Source organism: Aethalodelphis obliquidens, unplaced genomic scaffold (assembly GCF_003676395.1).
Source record: "Aethalodelphis obliquidens isolate GAN/ISIS:26980383/991018 unplaced genomic scaffold, ASM367639v1 scaffold2, whole genome shotgun sequence".
Classification (NCBI taxonomy): domain Eukaryota; kingdom Metazoa; phylum Chordata; class Mammalia; order Artiodactyla; family Delphinidae; genus Aethalodelphis; species Aethalodelphis obliquidens.
In genome coordinates this window covers 78,632,532-78,657,771 of record NW_020837946.1, presented here as the reverse complement: position 1 = coordinate 78,657,771, position 25,240 = coordinate 78,632,532, and the positions used below count along the sequence as shown (strand labels likewise).

The window sequence follows — 25,240 nt, the reverse complement described above, 5'->3', positions numbered from 1 at the left end:
TGTTGTTTGTTTTGCGGTACGCGGGCCTCTCACTGTTGTGGCCTCTCCCGTTGCGGAGCACAGGCTCCGGAAGCGCAGACCCAGTGGCCATGGCTCACGGGCCCAGCCACTCCGCGGCATGTGGGATCTTCCCGGACCGGGGTACAAACCCGTGTCCCCTGCATCGGCAGGCAGACTCTCAACCACTGCGCCACCAAGGAAGCCCCCTATTGACTTTTTAATTTCACTTCTTACTTTCTCTTTGAACGAGTTTTGTCCTTCTGCTAGTTTACTCCTTAATAATAATGTAAATAAAACTTTAATTCACGCTTACCGTCTTTTTCTGAGGCTCATGCTGATAATATTGAAATGACTAACATATCCCAGGTAAGAAATGACCCTCCAACCCTACCCCAGGTACTTCTATAGCAAGCACTATTGTAATGGCTTGTTTGCCTGCCTTCTCTGCCAGACTAGGCAGTAACTTCTAAGGAGTCACTGAACATTTCTGTCTTACATCCCACTGTTGTCTCCAGAACCCAGAGGATGAGCTCAACAAAAATCCCTGAATGAGTTTCATACTCAAAATGCCTCTCCTTTCTCCCACACTTTCTCCCACTCTTCTTTTTCATCATAAGCTGAAACTCCCACATCTTCTCTTTTAACTTGAGAATGGCTTTCTTAACCATCTGCAACCTCTTTGAAAAGTACCAACTTATTATCTAGTTAAATGATACATTTTTCTCCCAATGGCAAACACACAACAGGATTTAGGCTAGAACAGGATAGAATTCACATCATCTTCCTGAGCATCAGCAACCTTCAAAAATAAATTTTAATAAAAATCATTACTACCATTTTGAAAATTAAAATGTCAGTTTTTATTAAGGATAGAAATTGGTTACATGACTAGCATATTATAAGGACAGTGCTGTTAAATGAACTCTAAAATGGACAGCAATATGTAAAACACCTGAATTACATAATCTTCTCAAGCAGAAGATGCTATATTCATACCCATAAACCAATTAGCATTCAGTGTCTATCCAGTCAAGGAATGAGCCTCAGTATTCTGATCCAGCTCTTTGTTGAAAGACTATTTTTTTAATAGGATTTTTTTTTCATTTATTTATTTATTTTTGACTGCGTTGGGTCTTCGTTACTTTGTGCGAGCTTTCTCTAGTTGCGGTGAGGAGGGGCTACTCTTTGTTGCAGTGTGAGGGCTTCTCATTGCGGTGACTTCTCTTGTTGCAGAACACGGGCTCTAGGCGCGCGGGCTTCAATAGCTGTGGCACACAGGCTCAGTAGTTGTGGCTCACAGGCTCTAGAGCGCAGGCTCAGTAGTTGTGGCACACGGGCTTAGTTGCTCCGCAGCACGTAGGATCTTCCCGGACCAGGGGTCGAATCTGTGTCCCCGGCATTGGCAGGTGGATTCTTTTTTTTTTTTTTTTTGCTGTACGCGGGCCTCACTATCGTGGCCTCTGCCGTTGCGGAGCACAGGCTCCGGACGCGCAGGCTCAGCGGCCATGGCTCACAGGCCCAGCCGCTCCATGGCATGTGGGATCTTCCCGGACCGGGGCACGAACCCGTGTCCCCTACATCGGCAGGCAAACTCTCAACCACTGCGCCACCAGGGAAGCCCGGCAGGTGGATTCTTAACCACTGCGCCACCAAGGAAGTCCCTGAAAGACTATTCTATTGGTATTAAATTTGTGGTAATAATGAAAGCCTTGGTAGGTATCAAATATAACTGCCAGTTATCAATTTATTGACTCAGCTATAAATTCATCCTATATGCCTACTCAGTAAAAACAAATTGGGCCCTTTATCCTTCCTTTGTAGCTGGCAAGATATTAAGCTTTCTCAGTAGAGGGCGCTGGAGAGGCACTGCAGGAGGAAAGAGCCTTGTTCCTCCTTCAGTGTGTTCAATTGGCAGGCTCCTCACAATCGAGGTCCCCGGCAGAGGAAGGGTCCCCCATACGCAGCTTCTCCAGCATTAGGCTCGTGCAGCATGGGCAGCTGCTCCAGTGTCCAACGCCCAAACCCAAGGCCTCCCCAGCACTGAGCACCCATAGTACCAAATGGCCAGCGGCACCCGGCCACCAGCAGCTCCCCCCAGAAATCCCCTCAGGCATGTTGTAATGGAGGGTCGCTGGAGAGACACCTTCTAAACAGATTCCTCCAGTACCCTAGAGGATGGATCTCCAGCAAGATTCCCTGGCACAAACCCTATGGCAAAGTCTGGATCTAAGTTCGGAGCTGTAGGGTGGGCGGGGGAGGTTTTCCCTGGGTGCTCTGTCTAAACTACTCCTTATATCTGTTACTCCTATTATCTGGTAGAGTTTTCTCTGTTTATGAGCCAATCCCTCATTATTCCAATCCCGTCATAGTTAATAATTCTTTATATTAAAGTTTCCCTGTTCAAATTACTGTGTGCCTTCTCTCTCCCGACTGGACCCAGACTGAGACAAACCCTTAGAAGCAAAATGAAAGTCAAACACCTTTTTAAAGATACCTTATTGGACACTTCATATAAAGAGAATTTTCCCATGCAAAAAGTTTAGCCATACAGAAATGAAATAACATATTTAAAGAAATAGAAATCATTTACATATTTGGGATTTAGGTAGCTAAGAAAAATGAAAGCATATAGATTTTTCTTATGCTTTTCTACTGATATAAACAGTTCAAATCATCGTAACCATGTTTGTTTACTTTGAGATGAGCAAGATGTATCATTTTATTATCCTGGGAGGGTCTCTGCAGTGTCCCCAGTACTTAAAATTGGCTTAATGCTAAGTTAAATGCAGGTCAGTCACAGACAACCAAATGACTTACAAGCTCTGGCTACCCTTCAGTAAAGAATTTTCAAATCCTTCTGTCATCTTTAAGGAAACATTTCTCAATTGTTTAAGTAGAATTGTGAGAGACTACAAAAGGGAGAAGCACCGTTTGGTAATCAGAGCCATGGGCAAGTTATATTACATCACTAGGCACCAGTTTCCTCATGTGTGAAAGGTGGATAAAGATAGCACCTACCTCACAGGGCTGCTGTCAGGACTGAATGAGTTAAGATATGTAATACACTTAAAATTATGCCTAGCAAGTAAGTGTTTGCTATTATTCTTATTATCCATGATTTTACTCCTGAAATGCTATTAATTTTACAATACAATTATAAAATAGACACTATACTCCCTTCATAATTCCAACAGGAGAACCAACATTTTATGTAAGTACTTAGGCTAAGTAAGGAGCAGTAAAAATGTTCTGCATGTCCAGTAGCCTTATACAGTATGGGATTTGGTCAAGTAATGACTACCTGCATCAGAAATACCATGTAAGTAGCTTCTCAAGTGAGTTTTGCTAGGATTCTAATTCTATTTGGAGTAAACGCAAATTTTGTAAATGTTAAGAAATTGCCAATGGCATAATAATCATCCAAACTTCTTATATGTTAGAATGAAGGCTACCTCTTTTTTCTAAGAATTTGGGGTTGCAGAGAAAGTGAAGTTTCTTTAAATTTAGTTTTATAATTTTTGAAGTTTTATACCTTAGATATTATCTTTGGGTTTAACTCCTGCTGATGGGCAGGTAGATAACTTCAGACAAGTGTTTTCACCTATTCAAATCCTAGTTTCTTCCCCTATAACATGAGGATGGAAATGCCTGTGATGAAAGATGTTCACAAGAATTAAATGAGATAGGGAATTCCCTGGCATCCAGTGGTTAGGACTCCACACTTTCACGGCAGGGGACCCAGGTTTGATCCCTGGTTGGGAAACTAAGATCCCGCAAGCTGTGCGGTGCAGCCAAAAAAAAAAAAAAAAAAAAGAATTAAATGAGATAATGTCTGTAAAGCTGGGATCACTCATGACATCACCACTGCTCAGTAAGGGAAGGCAGCAGCCATTCTTATTACTATTGCTGAGGATTTTATTACCCAAGTTTCTGCCTTATTAATTTCTTGACCTCTTTTTTAAACAAGTACGTGTCAGAAGAAGATCCTATAATGTCAATGTGCGTACGATAAAAATTAACCAGAACCTGAAGGTACCTTGAACTTAGTTGCTTACATGCCAGCTTAATATTTCTTTTCTCTCTATTTTCCTTTCCTTCCAAAATAAATGTCTCCTTTCTAAGCTCGAAGTGAAGAGCATGTGAATATTTCTCAATGAGCTCTTTCACCTGTTTTTCATTGTTTGGCTGAGAACCACCTTGAGCATTCCTTATACAAAGTGTGGTAATTTCACCATCCACTGTCTCTTGACATAGAGCATGAAATTTTTTCAGTGTGCTTTCATAAAATCCGCTCGTCTTTTTCAGGTAAAGGAAAATATCTGTGTCGAGAACAAGCCTTTCTCCTCTTCTCATAGTCTCAGGTGTTGAGGACCTGGGTGGCTTTAAAGAGTGACTACTTTTCCATGTACTCCCTCTGGGGCTCTGTCTATTCCTGTTTTTTTCTAAAAGAGAACTTGCTTTTAATAGCAAAGACTCTTTGAGCTTCTTGATAGCCAGAAATGATCCTTGAACGGAGATTCTTCCATTGGCTTCCAAAGGACTGAAGCATAAAGCTGGGATTTCCCTTTTCAGGTCCATTACCAGACTTCTCAGACCAATTTCACTCCGAAAAACAGAAAGATCAAGGACAGCATTTACAGAGCTGAAGACCTAAAATTAAACAGAGAAATTAAAACAGCACCACCTAGTGGAGCAGACTACATAAACACACTCTTTTTCTGCCACTTTCTTGGTCTCCCCTGCAGTAGCCCCTAAACCAGGCCTCAACTGCCTAGCACAGCTGGCTTCTTGTGCCATAGCTGCCCGTCAGACGGATGCCACAACCCTATCAAGCCCACAGTGTTCGATTTGGGATTCACATTTCTCACTGGATTACCCTAAATAAAGGTGGTCAAATATTTTTTCAGAGGCATAATGCTTGTTTGAAACAAAGTCTTAAGCAGAACCCAGAGAAATACACTGTTCTGGTTCTGCTCTGTAGATAGGGGTCCCCGTAGAGAGCCCTCCAAGTTAGAAGTTCCTCAGATGGCTGCACAGAACCCTAGGTTTCTTACAGAATAAAGTTTTAAACCAGTGCTTTGAATTTTACTTTTTCCTCTTACTTCCACCTTTACTGTGTCTTCAAAGCTCCTTTTCAATGTTCATCCTAATTGTTTTTTCCCCTACAAAAGAAGTCTTTAGGTAGATGCCTGACATCATCTATGACAGCATAAAAGCTCACTGTCACTTTAAAAACATTAAGAGGGTCATAGAGAAACATAAAAATGACCAGGCAATAACAAAAAAATTTCAAGACACAGGTTTGACCTTTAACACCGACTCAGGTTAAGAGGAGTTTGCACTTTCTTTTCTAGAAGTCATGGGATGAGGGTGCTTTGTGCCTCCTATGTAGAGGAGATACTCTGCAGAAGAAATGGGATCCAGATAATCAGCATTACACTTACCTTTTCACTAAAATGGGAGACGGTGAGTTGAGCGGGTCTGACCATCTCTGCTAGATAGTGTTTCTCTTTTCTGATGACATTCTCTGCAACTAAGTGGAAAAAGGGCCACCAGAAGTGTTTGCGGCACAATACACTAATAATTATTTTAATTAATAATAAGAGATGTTCAATGCTTTTAAAATACCTAAGATCTTTTCTGTGTTTCCTCTAAATTCAGCATTTACATAGTTTTTCCTTCTACTTTAACACATTAAAATTTATACATATATATGTATACATACATACGTAAAACACTTGCATGTTTTGTATGTTATATATAATACATAACAAACACCTAAAAGTAAATCCCCCACCACTCTGTTAATTATGGTCATGAGGAGACTTCACCTTTCTGAATCCAGGATATCACACTGTCCTGGTTTGTTTTCCTCTAATTCACTGGCTGACCTGCTCAGTCTCCTTCGCTAATTATCCTTCCCTCCCCATTCTCTAGGCTTTGGCATGCCCCCTCCCACCCCCCTGCCCCGCCGCCTCAGGCCTCACACCTCTTTGCTAACCTTACACCCACCCCCTGGGTGATGTCAACAATTTCCACAGCTTTAGACATCATCTCTCTATGTAAATCACCTTGAAAATTCTCTCTTCAACATCGACCTTTCTCCCTTCTGCCTGTGGAACTCTCTACTTCATTATCTGAATAGACGTCTCAACGACCAAAATTCAACTCTTAATAACTAGCTCTCTTCCAAAAGTACTCTTCCTCCCGTGTTCAGCATCTCAGAAAATGACACTTAGTCCATCTACAAATTCTGAACACCCACCAGTTCTCAATCACCTGCCCTGCTACCACCCTAGTCAAAACCAGCACCGACTGGTAGCTCTTATGCTCCACATGTGTCTGCCAGATGGATCACGTTTAAAAAGGACATCACATTCTGTCAGTCCTCTGCTTAAAACCCTCCAATGGCTTCCCATGTCACCTAGAATAAAATCCAGACACCTTACTTTGACCCATGTGCTCCTAAACATAACCTGGTCCCAGCTGCCCATCTAACCACATCTCCTATTCTCTCCTCCTTGCTCATCCCACTCCAGTCACATGAACCTCCCCACTGCTCTTCAGAACGCCCAGCAGGCTATCCCTCAGAGAATGTTTCCCAGTCCTTCCCTAGTGCCTAGAATTTTCTTCCCCCTTATCTGCATGAGTCATTCCCTTACTTCATTCAAGTCTCTGTTCAAATGTCACCCAAACAGAGTATTTTCCTACCCGCTCTACCTAAAGTAGCGCTATCCATCACATTCTATCCCTTTATTCTTCTTTATATTTTTTATAGCACCGTATTATATAATATGTATAAATATATAAGTATACATAAATATACAAATAAATAAAGCACACAACAATTATATATTCATTTATTGGCTTGTTTATTATCTCTCCACAGATGTATGCTTCATGAAAAAAAAATATTTTGCCTATTTCATTCATTGCTGTATAACCTCAAGGCCTAGAATGGTGCCTGAAAAGTAATAGACGCTCAATAAATACTTGGGAATAAATGAATGAATGAGCCCTCTCTTTCTCTCTCTGAGTTAATCAATGCAATACACAAAACTAATAATTTCCCTTAATAATATAAAATTATTAACTTCTACTTTCCCCTTAGAGAAATAATAAGGAGCCCTTCCCGCCATCCCTTACCTGAACATCCCCATTGAGAAGGAATGACATAACTCATGGTGAGAGATAAAGGTACTGATAACCCACAGTCTGTTGGATCTCTCTCTGGACCCTATCTTCCCTCAAGCAGAGCAAGGTCTCTTCTGCTCCTACTCTTATGTAGTACTTTTACCTCCAAAAGGCTGGCATGGAGACTCGCCTTTCTTTGGCAACTTATTCTACCAGCCACTGTGCTGTACCGAAGGCTGCCCCATCCATGAGGCTGGAGGGGTGAATAGCTCTGCAGACCCAACTTCCTCACTTATGTCACGTTGGAGGTGGGGAACAGAATGGCTCACTCTAACCTCAGATCCAAACCATATATCTTCAGTCCAACTTTCCCAGTAATAAAGCAGATACTATATGAGAATATCCATTTGTTGGTTTGATCAAAGAGAAGCAAATGGTATAATTATACTGCTGAAGCCACCTCAAAATTGTCCAAGTATTTACCTTTTTTGTGAGATTATAGATAACTTTTGTGGGGGTTTTTTCTGTATTTTACAAATTTTCTACAATAAAACATATCACCTTTATCCCAAGATATAGACAGATTTAAAATATAGAAAAAAAGAAGTCTTTAAGACTGCCAGTTATTGACAACTCTATCATGAGACATTTTCACATTTATTCCTGCTTAACACACTATTGTGCCACTTTTATACTCAAGAACAGAATTATTGAGGAGCTTCAAGATGGCGGAAGAGTAAGCCTTGAAGATCACCTTCCTCCCCACAAATACATCAGAAATACATCTACAGGTGGAACAGCTCCTACAGAACACCTACTGAACGCTGGCAGAAGACCTCAGACCTCCCAGAAGGCAAGAAACTCCCCAGGGGCAAGAAACTTACCCTACCTGGGTAGGGTAAAAGAAAAAAGAAAAAACAGAGACAAAGAATAGGGACGGGAGCTTCCCTGGTGGCGCAGTGGTTGAGAGTCCGCCTGTCGATGCAGGGGACACGGGTTCGTGCCCCGGTCCGGGAGGATCCCACATGCCGCGGAGCGGCTGGGCCCGTGAGCCATGGCCGCTGAGCCTGCGCGTCCAGAGCCTGTGCTCCGCACCGGGAGAGGCCATGGCAGTGAGAGGCCCACGTACCGCAAAAAAAAAAAAAAAAAAAAAAAGATAGGGATGGGACCGGCACCAGTGAGAGGGAGCTGTGAAGGAGGAAAGGTTTGCACCCACTAGGAAGCCCCTTCGAGGGCAGAGACTGCAAGTGGCGGACGGGGGGGAACTTCGTAGCCACAGAGGAGAGCACAGCAACAGGGGTACGGAGGGCAAAGCAAAGAGATTCCCGCACAGAGGGTCGGTGCCAACCAGCACTCACCAGCCCAAGAAACTTGTCTGCTCACCCACCCGGGCAGGCGGGGTCTGGGAGCTGAGGCTCGGGCTTCGGAGGTCAGATCCCAGGGAGAGGACTGGGGTTGGCAGCGTGAACACAGCCTGAAGGGGTTAGTGCGCCACGGCTAGCTGGGAGGCAGTCCGGGAAAAGTCTGGAGCTGCTGAAGAGACAAGAGACTTTTTCTCGCCTCTTTGTTTCCTGGTGCACGAGGAGAGGGGATTCAGAGCGCTGCTTAAAGGAGCTCCAGAGACGGTTGGGAACCGCGCCTATCAGCGCAGACCCCAGAGACAGGCATGGGACGCTAAGGCTGTTGCTGCCGCCACAAAGAAGCCTGTGTGTGAGCACAAGTCACTATCCACACCTCCCCTCCCGGGAGCCTGTGCAGCCCGCCACTGCCAGGGTCCCGGGATCCAGGGACAACTTCCCAGGGAGAACGCACGGCGCGCCTCAGGCTGGTGCAACGTCACACTGGCCTCTGCCGCCGCAGGCTCACCCCCCACACCATACCTCTCCTCCCCCGCAGCCTGAGTGAGCCAGAGCCCCCGAATCAGCTGCTCCTTTAACCCCGTCCTGCCTGAGTGAAGAACAGACGCACTAACGTGACCTACACACAGAGGCAGTGCCAAATCCAAAGCTGAGCCCTGGGAGCTCTGTGAACAAAGAAGAGAAAGGGAAATCTCTCCCAGCAGCCTTGGGGCAGCGGATTAAATCTCGACAATCAACTTGATGTACCCTGCATCTGTGGAATACCTGAATAGACAACAAATCATCCCAAATTGAGGAGGTGGACTTTGGGAACAATGATATATATTTTTTTTTCCCTATTTCTCTTTTTGTGAGTGTGTATATCTATGCTTCTGTGTGTGATATTGCCTGTATAGCTTTGCATTTACCATTTCTCCTAGGATTCTGTCTGTCCATTTTTCTGTTTTCTTTTTTTTGTTTTTACTTAAAAAAATTTTTTTTAATAATTATTTCTTATTTTAATAACTTTATTTTATTTTACTTGATTTTATCTTCTTTCTTTCTTTTTTTCTTTTTCTTCCTCCCTCCCTCCCTCCCTTCCTTTCTTTCTTTCTTTCTACTTTTTCTCCCTTTTATTCTGAGCTGTGTGGATGAAAGGCTCTTGGTGCTCCAGCCAGGTGTCAGGGCTGTGTCTCTGAGGTGGAAGAGCCAAGTTCAGGACACTGGTCCACAAGAGACCTCCCAGCTCCACATAATATCAAACAGCGAAACTCTCCCAGAGATCTCCAGCTCAACGCCAAGACCCAGCTCCATTTAACGACCAGCAAGCTACAGTGCTGGACACCCTATGCCAAACAACTAGCAAGACAAGAACACAACCCCATCCATCAGCAGAGAGGCTGCCTAAAATCATAAAAAGGCCACAGACACCCCAAAACACACCACCAGACGTGGACCTGCCCACCAGAAAGACAAGATCCAGCCTCATCCACCAGAACACAGGCACTAGTCCCCTCCACCAGGAAGCCTACACAACCCACTGAACCAACCTTAGCCACTGGAGACAGACACCAAAAACAACGGGAACTACAAACCTGCAGCCTGCAAAAAGCAGACCCCAAACACAGTAAGTTAAGCAAAAGGAGAAGACAGAGAAACACAGCAGATGAAGGAGCTAGGCAAAAACCCACCAGACAAAACAAATTAAGAGGAAATAGGCAGTCTACCTGAAAAAGAATTCAGAATAATGATAGTAAAGATGATCCAGAATCTTGGGAGTAGAATGGAGAAAATACAAGAAACGCTTAACAAGGACCTAGAAGAACTAAAGAGCAAACAAACAGAGATGAACAACACAATAAATGAAATTTAAAATTCTCTAGAAGGGATCAATAGCAGAATAACTGAGGAAGAAGAACGGATAAGTGACCTGGAAGATAAAAGAGTAAAAATAACTACTGCAGAGCAGAATAAAGAAAAAAGAATGAAAAGAGATGAACACAGCCTAAGAGACAACATTAAACATACCAACATTCGAATTATAGGGGTCCCAGAAGAAGAACAGAAAAAGAAAGGGTCTGAGAAAATATTTGAAGAGATTATAGTTGAAAACTTCCCTGATATGGGAAAGGAAATAGTTAATCAAGTCCAAGAAGCACAGAGTCCCATACCGGATAAACCAAAGGAGAAACACATGAGCTAAGACACATGTCAATCAAACTACCAAAAATTAAATACAAAGAAAAAATATTAAAAGCAGCAAGGGAAAAACAACATATAACACACAAGGGAATCCCCATAAGGTTAACAGCTGACCTTTCAGCAGGAACTCTGCAAGCCAGAAGGGAGTGGCAGGACACATTGAAAGTGATGAAGGAGAAAAACCTGCAATCAAGATTACTCTACCCAGCAAGGATCTCATTCAGATTTGACAGAGAAATTAAAACCTTTACAGACAAGCAAAAGCTAAAAGAATTCAGCACCACCAAAACACCACCAAATGCTAAAGGAACTTCTCTAGGCAGGAAAAACAAGAGAAGGAAAAGACCTACAGTAACAAACCCAAAACAATTAAGAAAATGGTAATACGAACATACATATCAATAACTACCTTAAACGTAAATGGATTAAATGCTCCAACCAAAAGACATAGACTGGTTGAATGTATACAAAAGCAAGACCCATATATATGCTGTCTACAAGAGACCCACTTCAGACCTAAGGACACATACAGGCTGAAAGTGAGGGGATGGAAAAAGATGTTCCATGCAAATGGAAATCAAAAGAAAGCTGCAGTAGCAATTCTCATATCAGATGAAATACTCTTTAAAACAAAGAATATTACGAGACAAAGAAGGACACTACATAATGATCAAGGGATCAATCCAAGAAGAAGATATACGAATTGTAAATATTTATGCACTCCACAGAAGCTCACCTCAATACATAAGTCAAATACTAACAGCCATAAAAGAGGTAATCCACAGGAACACAATCAGATTAGGGGACTTTAACACCCTACTTTAACCAATGGACAGATCATCCAAAATGAAAATAAATAAGGAAACACAAGCTTTAAATGATACATTAAACAAATGGACTCCAGTGATATTTACAGGACATTCCATCCAAAAACAACAGAATACACTTCTTTCTCAAGTGCTCATGGAACATTCTCCAGGATAGATGATATCTTGGATCACAAATCAAACCTTGGTAAATTAAAGAAAATTAAAATCGTATCAAGTATCTTTTCCAACCACAATGCTATGAGACTAGAAAACAATTACAGGGAAAAAAATCTGTAAAAAATACAAACACATGGAGGCTAAACAACACACTACTTAATAACCAAGAGATCACTGAAGAAATCAAAGAGGAAATCAAAAAATACCTAGAAACAAATGACAATGGAGACACGACAACCCAAAACCTATGGGATGCAGCAAAAGCAGTTCTAAGAGGGAAGTTTATAGCAATACAATCCTACCATAAGAAACAAGAAACGTCTCAAATAACCTAACCTTACACCTAAACCAATTAGAGAAAGAAGAAACAAAAAACCCCAAAGTTAGCGGAAGGAAAGACATCATAAAGATCAGATCAGAAATAAATGAAAAAGAAATGAGGGAAAGGATAGCAAAGATCAATAAAACTAAAGGCTGGTTCTTTGAGAAGATAAACAAAATTGATAAACCATTAGCCAGACTCATGAAGAAAAAAAAGGAGAAGACTCAAATCAATAGAATTAGAAATGAAAAAGAAGAAGTAACAACTGACACTGCAGAAATACAAAGAATCATAAGACATTACTACAAGCAACTATATGCCAATAAAATGGACAACCCGGAAGATATGGACAAATTCTTAGAAAAGCACAACCTTCCGAGACAGAATCAGGAAGAAATAGAAAATATAAACAGACCAATCACAAGCACTGAAATTGAAACTGTGATTAAAAATCCTCCAACAAAAGCCCAGGACCAGATGGCTTCAAAAGCGAATTCTATCAAACATCTAGAGAAGAGCTAACACCTATCCTTCTAAAACTCTTACAAAATATAGCAGAGGGAGGAACACTCCCAAACTCATTCTACGAGGCCACCATCACCCTGATACCAAAACTGGACAAAGATGTCACAAAGAGAGAACACTACAGGCCAATATCACTGATGAACATAGATGCAAAAATCCTCAACAAAATACTAGCAAACAGAATCCAACAGCACATTCAACGGATCATACACCATGACCAATTGGGGTTAATCCCAGGAATGCAAGGATTCTTCAATATACGCAAATCAAACAATGTGATACACCATATTAAAAAATTGAAGGAGAAAAACCATATGATCATCTCAATAAATGCAGAGAAAGTTTTTGACAAAATTCAACACCCATTTATGATAAAAACCCTCCAGAAAGTAGGCATAGAGGGAACTTTCATCAACATAATAAAGGCCATATATGACAAACCCCCAGCCAACATCATCCTCATTGGTGAAAAACTGAAACCATTTCCACTAAGATCAGGAACAAGACAAGGTTGCCCACTCTCACCACTATTATTCAACATAGTTTTGGAAGTTTTAGCCACAGAAATCAGAGAAGAAAAAGACATACAAGGAATCCAAATCAGAAAAGAAGTAAAGCTGTCACTGTTTGTAGATAACATGATACTATACATAAAGAATCCTAAAGATGCTACCAGAACACTACTAGAGCTAATCAATGAATTTGGTAAGGTAGCAGGATACAAAATTAATGCACAGAAATCTCTAACATTCCTATACACTAATGAGGAAAATTCTGAAAGTGAAATTAAGAAAATATTCCCATTTACCACTGCAACAAAAAGAATAAAATATCTAGGAATAAACCAACATAAGGAGACAAAAGACCTATATGCAGAAAATTATTAGACACTGATGAAAGAAATTAAAGATGATACAAATAGATGGAAAGATACACCATGTTTTTGGATTGGAAGAATCAACACTGTGAAAATGACTATACTATCCAAAGCAATCTACAGATTCAATGCAATCCCTATCAAACTACCACTAGCATTTCTCAAAGAACTAGAACAAAAAATTTCACAATTTGTATGGAAACACAAAAGCCCCGAATAGCCAAAGCAATCTTGAGAACGAAAAACAGAGCCGGAGGAATCAGGCTCCCTGACTTCAGACTATACTACAAAGCTACAGAAATCAAGACAGCATGGTACTGGCACAAAAACAGAAATAGAGATCAATGGAACAGGATAGAAAGCCCAGAGATAAACCCACGCACATATGGTCACCTTATCTTTGATAAAGGAGACATGAATATACAGTGGAGAAAAGACAGCCTCTTCAATAAGTGGTGCTGGGAAAACTGAACAGCTACATATAAAAGAATGAAATTAGAACACTCCCTAACACCATACAGAAAAATAAATGGATTAAAGGCCTAAATGTAAGGCCAGACACTATCAAACTCTTAGAGGAGTACATAGGCAGAACACTCTATGACATAAATCACAGCAAGATCCTTTTTGACCCACCTTCTAGAGAAATGGAAATAAAAACAAAAATAAACAAATGGGACCTAATGAACATTAAAAGCTTTTGCACAGCAAAGGAAACCATAAGCAAGACCAAAAGACAACCCTCAGAATGGGAGAAAGTATTTGTAAGTGAAGCAACTGACAAAGGATTAATCTCCAAAATTTACAAGCAGCTCATGCAGCTCAATATCGAAAAAACAAACAACCCAATCCAAAAATGGGCAGAAGACCTAAATAGACATTTCTCCAAAGAAGTTATACACATTGCCAACAAACACATGAAAGTCTGCTCAATATCACTTACCATTAGAGAAATGCAAATCAAAACTACAATAAGATATCATCTCACACCAGTCAGAATGGCCATCATCAAAAAATCTACAAACAATAAATGGTGGAGAGGGTGTGGAGAAAAGGGAACCCTCTTGCACTGTTGGTGGGAATGTAAATTGATACAGCTACCATGGAGAACAGTATGGAGGTTCCTTAAAAAACTAAAAATAGGGGCTTCCCTGCTGGCACAGCAGTTGAGAGTCCGCCTGCCAATGCAGGGGACACGGGTTCGTGCCCCGATCCGGGAAGATCCCACATGCCGCGGAGCGGCTGGGCCCGTGAGCCATGGCCGCTGAGCCTGCGCGTCCGGAGCCTGTGCCCCACAATGGGAGAGGCCACAACAGTGAGATGCCTGCGTACCGCAAAAAAAAAAACAAAAAAAAAAAAAACAAAAAAAACAACAACAAAAAAAAACTAAAAATAGAACTACCATACGACCCAGCAATCCCACTACTGGGCATATACCCTGAGAAAACCATAATTCAGAAAGAGTCATGTACCACAATGTTCATTGCAGCTCTATTTACAATAGCCAGGACATGGAGACAACCTAAGTGTCCATCAACAGATGAATGGATAAAGAAGATGTGCACGTATATACAGTGGAATATTACTCAGTCATAGAAAGAAAATAAATTGAGTTATTTGTAATGAGGTGGATGGACCTAGAGTCTGTCATACAGAGTGAAGTAAGTCATAAAGAGAAAAGCAAATACCATATGCTAACACATATATATGGAATCTAAAAAAAAAAAAAATGGTCATGAAGAACCTAGGGGCAAGATGAGAATAAAGACGCAGACCTACTTGAGAATGGACTTGAGGATACAGAGAGGTGGAAGGGTAAGCTGAGACAAAGTGAGAGAGTGGCATGGACATATATACACTGCCAAACGTAAAATAGATAGCTAGTGGGAAGCAGCCACGTAGCACAGGGAGATCAGCTCAGTGCTTTGTGACCACCTAGAGGGGTGGGATAGGGAGGGTGGGAAGGAGGGAGACACAAGAGGGAAGAGATATGGGGACATAGGTATATGTATAACTGATTCACTTTGTTATAAAGCAGAAACTAACATACCATTTTAAAGCAATTATACTCCAATAAAGATGTTAAAAAAATAGAATTATTATTTTTTAAATACACTTTAAACTTTACCAGTCCCATGAATTATTTTAATGAAATTCAACTTTTAATTTCATTACAGAAGTATTTCTAAGATTATAAAAACTTGATTGGGAAATACCTTTTTTTTCTTTGAATGTTACATATGCAACTCCCTTGGTTCTTGTTGGATATATCACATCTTCAACAACTCCACCCTCATTCTCAATATCTTGAAAGTGACTCTTCACTAATACGGTCAGCGACTGATCATTAACGGAACCAACTGGAAGACCAGCAACTACAATTGTTCTTTCAGAAGCTTCGGATTCCTTGACCTTCAAAACTGATGCCTGCAAAAACACAGTAGGATACTCTTCAAATATATAGGATTCTGCTTAATATAGGCAATGTTACACACCAGTGGGAAAAGCTATTTTATTCAATAAAGGCGCTCTTGCAATTGATTAGATACTTGAAAACAAATATTAAGGTTAGAGCCTGGCCTCATACCATATGCCAGCATAAACTCTATATAAATTTGAGAGTTAAAATGTAAAAAGGAAACCCCTTTTATTAATAAATGGAAAACACTGGTTAACATTTGTCTGATTTTAGAAAGACCTAAAAATAATTGTAATCACAAAGGAAAATATTGAGATATAAATTTTTTTTAAGATTTTTTTTTGATGTGGACCATTTTTTTTTTTTTTTAACTTAGCTGTTTTTTTTTTGTTTGTTTGTTTGTTTTTTTGCGGTACGTGGGCCTCTCACTGCTGTGGCCTCTCCCGCTGCGGAGCACAGGCTCCGGACGCGCAGGCTGAGCGGCCATGGCTCACGGGCCCAGCCACTCTGCGGCATGTGGGATTTTCCTGGACCGGGGCACGAACCCGTGTCCCCTGCATCGACAGGTGGACTCTCAACCACTGCACCACCAGGGAAGCCCTGATGTGGACCATTTTTAAAGTCTTTGTTGAATTTGTTATAATATTGCTTCTGCTTTATGTTTTGGTTTTTTGGCCCTGAGGCATGTGGGATCTTAGCTCCTTGACCAGGGACCACCTGCAGGGGAAGGGGAAGTCTTAACCACTGGACTGCAGGGAAGTCCTGAGATATAAATTTTTTAAATCAAAATTTTTTAAAAAGTCAAGCTAATCAATGAAAAAAAAAGAACAAAATACCTAGGAATAAACCTACCTAAGGAGACAAAAGACCTGTATGCAGAAAACTGTAAAACACTGATGAAAGAAATTAAAGATGATACAAACAGATGGAGAGATATACCATGTTCTTGGATTGGAAGAATCAACATTGTGAAAATGACTCTACTACCCAAAGCAATCTACAGATTCAATGCAATCCCTATCAAACTACCACTGGCATTTTTCAAAGAACTAGAACAAAAAATTTCACAATTTGTATGGAAACACAAAAGACCCCGAATAGCCAAAGCAATCTTGAGAACGAAAAACAGAGCTGGAGGAATCAGGCTCCCTGACTTCAGACTATACTACAAAGCTACAGTAATCGAGACAGTATGGTACTGGCACAAAAACAGAAATAGAGATCAATGGAACAGGATAGAAAGCCCAGAGATAAACCCATGCACATATGGTCACCTTATCTTTGATAAAGGAGACATGAATATACAGTGGAGAAAAGACAGCCTCTTCAGTAAGTGGTGCTGGGAAAACTGGACAGCTACATGTAAAAAAATTAAATTAGAACACTCCTTAACACCATACACCAAAATAAACTTAAAATGGATTAAAGACCTAAATGTAAGGCCAGACACTATCAAACTCTTAGAGGAAAACACAGGCAGAACACTCTATGACATAAATCACAGCAAGATCCTTTTTGACCCATCTCCTAGCAAAATGGAAATAAAAACAAAAATAAACAAATGGGACATAATGAAACTTAAAGGCTTTTGCACAGCAAAGGAAACCATAAACAAGATGAAAAGACAACCCTCAGAATAGGAGAAAATATCTGCAAATGAAGCAACTGAAAAAGGATTAATCTCCAAAATTTACAAGCAGCTCATGCAGCTCAATATCGAAAAAACAAACAACCCAATCCAAAAATGGGCAGAAGACCTAAATAGACATTTCTCCAAAGAAGTTATACACATTGCCAACAAACACATGAAAGTCTGCTCAATATCATTTACCATTAGAGAAATGTAAATCAAAACTACAATGAGGGGCTTCCCTGGTGGCACAGTGGTTGAGAGTCCACCTGCTGACGCAGGGGACACGGGTTCGTGCCCCGGTCCGGGAGGATCCCACATGCCACGGAGCGGCTGGGCCCGTGAGCCATGGCCACTGAGCATGCGTGTCCGGAGCCTGTGCTCCGCAACGGGAGAGGCCACAACAGTAAGAGGCCCACGTACCGCAAAAAAAAAAAAAAAAAAACTACAATGAGGTATCACCACACACTGTCAGAATGGCCGTCATCAAAAAATCTACAAACAATAACTGCTGGAGAGGGTGTGGAGAAAAGGGAACCCTCTTGCACTGTTGGTGGGAATGTAAATTGATACAGCCACTATGGAGAACAGTATGGAGGTTCCTTAAAAAACTAAAAGTAGAACTACCATACGACCCAGCAATCCCACTACTGGGCATATACCCTGAGAAAACCATAATTCAAAAAGTGTCATGTTCCACAATGTTCATTGCAGGTCTATTTACAATAGCCAGGACATGGAAGCAACCTAGGCGTCCACTGACAGATGAACGGATAAAGATGTGGCACATATATACAATGGAATATTACTCAGCCATAAAAAGAAATGAAATTGAGTTATTTGTAACGAGGTGGATGGACCTAGAGACTGTATTAAAGAGTGAAGTTAAGTCAGAAAGAGAAAAACAAATACCGTATGCTAACACATATATATGGAATCTAAAAAAAAAAAAAAAAAATGGTTATGAAGAACCTAGGGGCAGGATAGGAATAAAGATACAGATGTAGAGAATGTACCTGAGGACACGGGGAGGGGGAAGGGTAAGCTGGGATGAAGTGAGAGAGTGGCAAGGACATATATACACCACCAAATGTAAAATAGATAGCTAGTGGGAAGCAGCCACATAGCACAGGGAGATCAGCTCGGTGCTTTGTGACCACCTAGAGCGGTGGGATAGGGAGGGTGGGAGGGAGACACAAGAGGGAGGGGATATGGGGATATATGTTTATGTATAGCTGATTCACTTTGTTATACAGCAGAAACTAACACACCATTGTAAAGCAATTATACTCCAATAAAGATGTTACAAAAGAAAAAAAAAAGTTAAGGTAACCACAAAATTTTGTAGTTTGGAGTTGGCTGTATGTTTTCTTGATTGTAGAGTTGAAAGTACATAAGGTAATAAAAAACATATTCTTTTTTTTCTTTTTTTTTTTTTTTTTGGTAAAATTAGGAAAAGTCACCATAAAAAAATAAAACCCTGGAAATAACATTGGAGCTACAGTGAAGTAAACCCTGCCTTCCAGAACATACCTGAAATAGAATTCAACCACTGAGAGCACATGCTATTGTAGACTGTGCCACCCTGGGAACAGAGGACCAAGTGCAAGGAGATCCTTCCCTGGGCTCACTCTCTGTGAACTTCTTGTATTAAGGTTTTAATTTGTTCCCCAGCTCATTTAGGGGAGTGGACCTATAAACTTCTCCCAATGCATATATAGGTAGTCCAGGTTGATTACACCAGAGCTCAGACAAAATCTATCCTAAATTACCCCCAGGGAGGACAGGATGTCTCACAGGTCCAAGTAACGGTTAATAGATCATAAAGATGTTTCGGTTTTCAGTTCAGAGGACTCTATATACTCAGAGTAGGACTTCACTGGGGATAGGCAAACAGCTTCTGACCTCCCTAATCAAGAAAACAGTCTAAGCACACACACAGTGTCCATTCTAACCCAGGAGCATCTTAAAATGAAAGTAGAAGAATAAAAAAGAGAATAAACACAATTAAGGGGAGCAATCAGCAGCATAGGGGAGATTTCAACAATTTCTTGAAGACGGAAAAGATACAGAAGTATGTGGAAGGATAAGACAGAGGGAATCCAGAATAAAGAAAAGGGGGTTGCAATGCAAAGGTGACAACTTTCATGGCAAGAACCTCAGAAATGAAAAAAGGGACCAAAACCAGAAAGATTAGTTGAAAAGCTAGCGGCAAAACAAAACTGAATGGACACTCTAGGGAGAATCTGACCTGCTAGTGTGGGTGCTGGCACCCCAGAGCAAGCCCCCTCCCCCTCCACTTTCTGGCATTTGCAAGGGCCCAAGCCTAAAGATCATAAGTAAATTAAAGTGTGCATGTTTTCAGTAAATTATAGAATACCAAAAAAAGAGAATCTATTTGACACAGCTGCGAGGAACATTTTTCTGTAAGTGGAAAAAGGAAAAATACACATGACATTGGACCAAAAGGAGAAAAAGTAATCACAGCACACTATTATTAGGCCCTGCTGTAAACAGTATTTACTGTTTGCATAATAATATAGACACTCTCATTGGTTTTTATCTTTTAGACTAATTCTGTTAAATCTTCAAAATACCAAAGACTTAAATATGATTATAGAATAAAATGGAAACATTCAACCCTGTCAATGTAAGAATAAAGGCAAAACTAACACAAGTTGAGAAAAAAAGATAGAAAGAAAAATCTATACTTATATTACTGAAAATCATGTAATACCATCAAAATTTTAAGTATATTATGAAAGTTACAAAAATAGTCCACAGGAGAATTTAAAAATATTACTAAAACTTTCAAGCTTGAAAGGTGGGAGAAGTCAGAGGTTACTTGAGTGAAATCCTTATTTATCATAGCAGGAATTCAATAATAGAAAATGCCTAAAGTCAATGATGACCGCCCCCAGGATATGCACTCTCTCAGCATCTCCTCTGACTTTTCAGCTGGTGGTTATAAAATAAGGTGGCAAAAATGTACCTGCATTTCTTAGAATATAGAGTATCTTGTCGATTAGTTAATCAATTAACAAATACAGTATTAATGAAGCAGGTGTTCTATATCTGGCAATATGCTGGGTACCAAAGATGACACATACGAAGACATAAAGCACACCCCTCACCCTGAAATTGTTCCACCATAAAACCTTACTGAGCATTTATTATGTGCGGGGCACCTGGATGGGCCTTAAGATTACCAACACACACACAAAAAGAGCCTCTAAGTTATGGAAGAGAAGGAGGCAGGCACATACACAAATCATTTCAACAGAGCTTGGTAGGCACAAAAAGAGGGAGGTCTACTTCTCTACAAGAAGAACAGACCAACACCCCAAAATCTGAGAAGGGTACAGGACCATTCACAATAAAGTTCACTTAGGATTAGGAAGCAAGATTAATTCTGGCTAAAGCAGTCAAAGAAGGCTTCATGAAAGAGAGACCTTGAAGGCTGAGGTCGAATTTTAACTAATGGTCAAATTTGATTAAAAATGCAAAAGAGGGCTTCCCTGGTGGCGCAGTGGTTGAGAGTCTGCCTGCCGATGCAGGGGACACGGGTTCGTGCCCCGGTCCGGGAAGATCCCACATGCCGCGGAACAGCTGGGCCCGTGGGCCATGGCCGCTGAGCCTGCGCGTCCGGAGCCTGTGCTCCGCAACGGGAGAGGCCACGACAGTGAGAGGCCCGCGTATCGCAAAAACAACAACAACAACAAAAAAAATTTTTTTTGATTAAAAAAAAAAATGCAAAAGAGTTCACAGCAAAAGCAAAGGGACAGAGGAATGGAGGATGAAAATGGCTCATATTGAGACATATAAAGCAAAGGTAGTGTCTCCTGAAAAGGAAACTCATAATAATTATGAACTCTTTGTTATGGGAGGTACTTTTAATGGAGGAAAACAGTTTCTTAAAATATTCAGGGACAAATAAATTGCACAGGAAAGAATAAAAATATAAAAATGTGTTCCTCCATCCTAGCCCCAAGTGGTAAGATGTAATTATCCCAAAATAGTTCTTTCTAGAAAAGGAAAAAAAAAATGACAGATTTTTGAGACTTTAAGGGGATTTTTATTTCACATGAGATTTGTCTTGATTTACTATACATCTGGCTCTAACAGTCCACATCAACCTCCACGGATAAGTGGCTAGTGTATTAGCTTCCTTTTCTTCATCAGTGCCAAAGAAAATCTTTAAATCAATTTAAATTCAGAAAATCTTACTCCGCCTCTGCCCTCATCAATACTAATACCATATTTCTTTGTTCAAATGTCTACATTTATCTTTGAAATCAAAGAAACTTCTCCTTGATGGCTATTGATGTTTTCTACCCACCGTTAAGAAGGAAAAGAGAGGTCTTGGAGATAGCCCTTTCAAGAGTTACCATATGGAGATACAGAATTTTGAAACATGAGCAGCATTTTGGTCGGCAGGTATTAAAATGACGGCAATTTCCCTGCATCGATGATACATTTTAAGAGACTTTTGACCATAGTATCCGAAAACAAAAAGAAAAACTGTGAGTTTATTTTTGTAAGTAAAGCACTTGGGAGAGATAATTAAATTTATTCACTGAGTTCGCTTACATTCCTTTTCTCAAAATTAGGTGTCTATTTTCATTCACGTCGCCTTTACCGCCACCGGTAAACAAAGTCGCACTTGCACTTCGCAACTGCTTGGGCACTTCTGACCGGGAATTGAAGGCCCTGCCACTGCTTTTAAGCGCTTGATACAAAGTACACGGAAGCCTAAATCTTAAATTTGCTAACTGTTCTTGCTAGGCAGCAAAGATGGTGACAACACAGAGCCCTTTGTGTCTGGAGAAAGAACTAAGGCCACAAGAGAAAATTCCCACTAAGACGTCAGGCTGCTTTCCCAACTGTGTCCTTGGCTAGAATCCTTCTTGCTGGCCCTTTATAAAAGGAAACGGTGGCCTCCATTTCTGGGCAATTCTCTCCTCTCCTGCTCCCAAAGTGTGGCAGGACAACAGTTAAGCCCTAACACTGCCTGCGAGTCCACTCGTCGACCAAACAGCTGTGTCCCCGACAACCAGGCACTAGGTGCCGGAGGAGGCCGCGGCGATGCGTCCTTTGGAGCTGGCCTGCGGTGAAGCGCGCGGAACTGCCACCCGTACAGGTGCAGACAAACCGGGCTAGGTTTGCCTTCGGGGTCCCTCCCCGCGCCTCCCCGGTCACCCCGCACCCTCGCCCGTTCTGCCCGGCTCCGCGTCCTCCTGGGGGACCGTGGTGACGGGACGAGGACCACTCCGCCCTGCAAAACCCAAAGCAAAAGCAACTTGCCATGGCGGAAGAGAGACGCGCCCTCGGCGGCCAGCGGGGCCCAGAGCTAGCGGAGCGCGGGCGACGCGGCGGGAGCTGGCTGACGGGTTTTGGTTTCGGTTTTCTGTTCCCGCTCGTTTGGAGACAGCCCCTCCACCCCACCCCGCGGTTCTGCGGCCTCGGGGTCTCGGGGCCTCGGGATGAGAGCCCGGACCTGGGGCAGTTGCTCTCCGGACGCCCTCGGTAGTTTCGCAACTTTTGAAATCAAGCTGGAGAGAGGTCGGCGGCGGGGGGGGGGGGGGGGGGGATTCCCCGGCGGGAATGCGGGGATTCTCCGGGTGCTGTGTCTGTCCTGTGGGCAGTGGATCGTCCTTCCTATGCCATCTTTATCTCCCTAGTTGTGTTCTCACCGCACCACGCCTGTTTCTCCTCTCGTCCCCTGTCCAGGACCAGTGGCCAGGTGCGCAGGGCACAGGATGAAAGGTCCCTGCTAAAAGAGAGCTCACCATCCTGGCCATCCCGCGCTCAGATTCCTGAGTCTGGCACCGCAGGGACACAGGGAATCTACATACATAGCTTAAAAGTCAAAGAGAGCATAAGTAAGAAAAGCAAATAGCTGGCTAGTATGCAGAAGTTCAATTCCACTCCTAAGAAATACAAATTGAAATCATAACAGCATCCCCTTTTTCCATGATTAGAGTGGCAAAAATTAAAAAGTGCTGATAATACCCAGTGTCAGCCAGAGTATGAGGAAACAACAATGTTGCTGCAAGCATAGATAGGTTAAGGATTTTGGCCCCTCTCAAAAATGTAAAGTGAAAAAAAAAAGAAAAGTAAAAATGCATATATATCCTTAGAATTAGCAACTCCACTTTCAGAAATGAACTGAAGTTACAGTGCACGAGTAGAACTAAGATACTGTACAGATATTTTAATTGTGCATTGCTTGTAATACAATAATTTTTTTCGGAAAGTCTGGGATCCACCCAGTTAAACCATGAAATAGAACTATTTATTATATGGTCGATGGCACATCTGTTAAGGCCTAAGGCTATGAAGATTTTAAAACAATGAGGTAGATCTATAAGTAATTCCCCAATTTATATTTTATATTCAGATTTCTACACTTAAATGCCCGCTTGAATGTCTGATAAGCATGTGAAGCCTAATAGGACCTTCCTCCCATTCTTCCCTCTCAGTAAATAGCACTACCACCCACTGAGGAACTTAAACTCAGAACTCACCTGTCTTCCTTAATTCCTCTTTTCCTTAGCTCATTAGTACATTCCATAAACTGCACACTATCTCCAACTTTATCTCTACCACCCAGATCAACTGCGTCCTCCGCCTTGCCTTCGGCCTTGTTCAATTCATTCTGGATACCACACCCAGGATGATATTTTTTAAATGTAAATCAGGTTTGATCCCTGTCTGAACACTTCATTGTTTTCCCATTGCACTTTGAATAAAATTTACTTCCCCACCAAGGGGACTTGCCCACACCACCCCCCCACCCCACCACCCCCACCACCCCGTTTCTACGTCATGACCTGGATGGCTCCTCCCTGATATTCACTTAACTGGCTCATTGCTGTCATTGGAGCCTTAGCTCAAATGAGCCCTCTTCAGGGAGACTGTTTCTGATCACCCAGTCTAAATTTGTCCCCCCAGTTATTATTCTATCACCCTGTTATTCCATCTTAATAGCACTCACACCTTTCTAAAAATATGAAGATACATTTGTTTATTTTTTCTTACCTGTCACCCCCCCCCCCCCAACACAATAGACAGTAGTGTTGCAGGAAGGCGGACCCATTCCAGGGCCCGAGAGTGGGCTCTTGTCTAACTCTCAAAAATGAATTGTCTGAGGAGACACACGTGCTGACAAAGCAAGACACTTAATTGGGAAGAGGCGCTCGGGCGGAAAGCAGCAGGGTAAGGGAAACGAGGAGAACTGCTCTGCCACGTGGCTCGCAGTCTCAGGTTTTATGGCGACAGGGTTAGTTTCCGGGTTGTCTCTGGCCAATCACTCTGACTCAGGGTCCTTCCCGGTGGCAGGTGCATGGCTCAGCAAAGATGGATTCCAGCGGGAAGGGTTCTGGGAGGTTTGTAGGACATATGGACTGGTATCTTCTCTCTCCTTTTGACCTTTCCCGAATTCTTCTGGTTGGTGGTAGCTTGTTAGTTCCATGTTCCTTACCAGGACCTCCTGTGGTAAGATAACTCATGCAAGTGGTTACAGTAGGGCCTGGCCAGGGCGGGTGGTTTTGGTCAGTGGTTCCCCTAACAGTAGTGCTGCTCAACAACATTCCTTGTTGTCAATTCAATCCCATGTGGAGGGATCGCCCTTCTCCCTTTGATGTTAGGCATGGCCATATGATTCATTCAGCCAATGAAATGGGAGGAGAACTGACATGTCTCATATTTGGATGGAAGCATTTCATTGCCAGTGCAAGAGTCTGCAACACTCTCTTTGCCTTTGTGCACATAGAAGCATGTATTGAAGGCAACATGCATCAGTGAGC

The 25,240-nt window shown here is 41.8% G+C and overlaps 1 protein-coding gene across 1 annotated transcript; it reads right to left on the bottom strand.

Annotated features, from left to right (window-relative positions):
* Positions 1–1,627: 1,627 nt before the first annotated feature.
* RBM43 (RNA binding motif protein 43) lies at positions 1,628–23,241 on the bottom strand. The gene is made up of 4 exons (XM_027131495.1): positions 22,737–23,241; positions 15,600–15,810; positions 5,445–5,533; positions 1,628–4,650 (listed from the first exon to the last, which is right to left on the bottom strand). The coding sequence occupies exons 1-4, from the start codon at positions 22,737–22,739 to the stop codon at positions 3,919–3,921; spliced, it is 1,035 nt and encodes a 344-aa protein (XP_026987296.1). The 5' UTR covers positions 22,740–23,241; the 3' UTR covers positions 1,628–3,918.
* Positions 23,242–25,240: the final 1,999 nt, after the last annotated feature.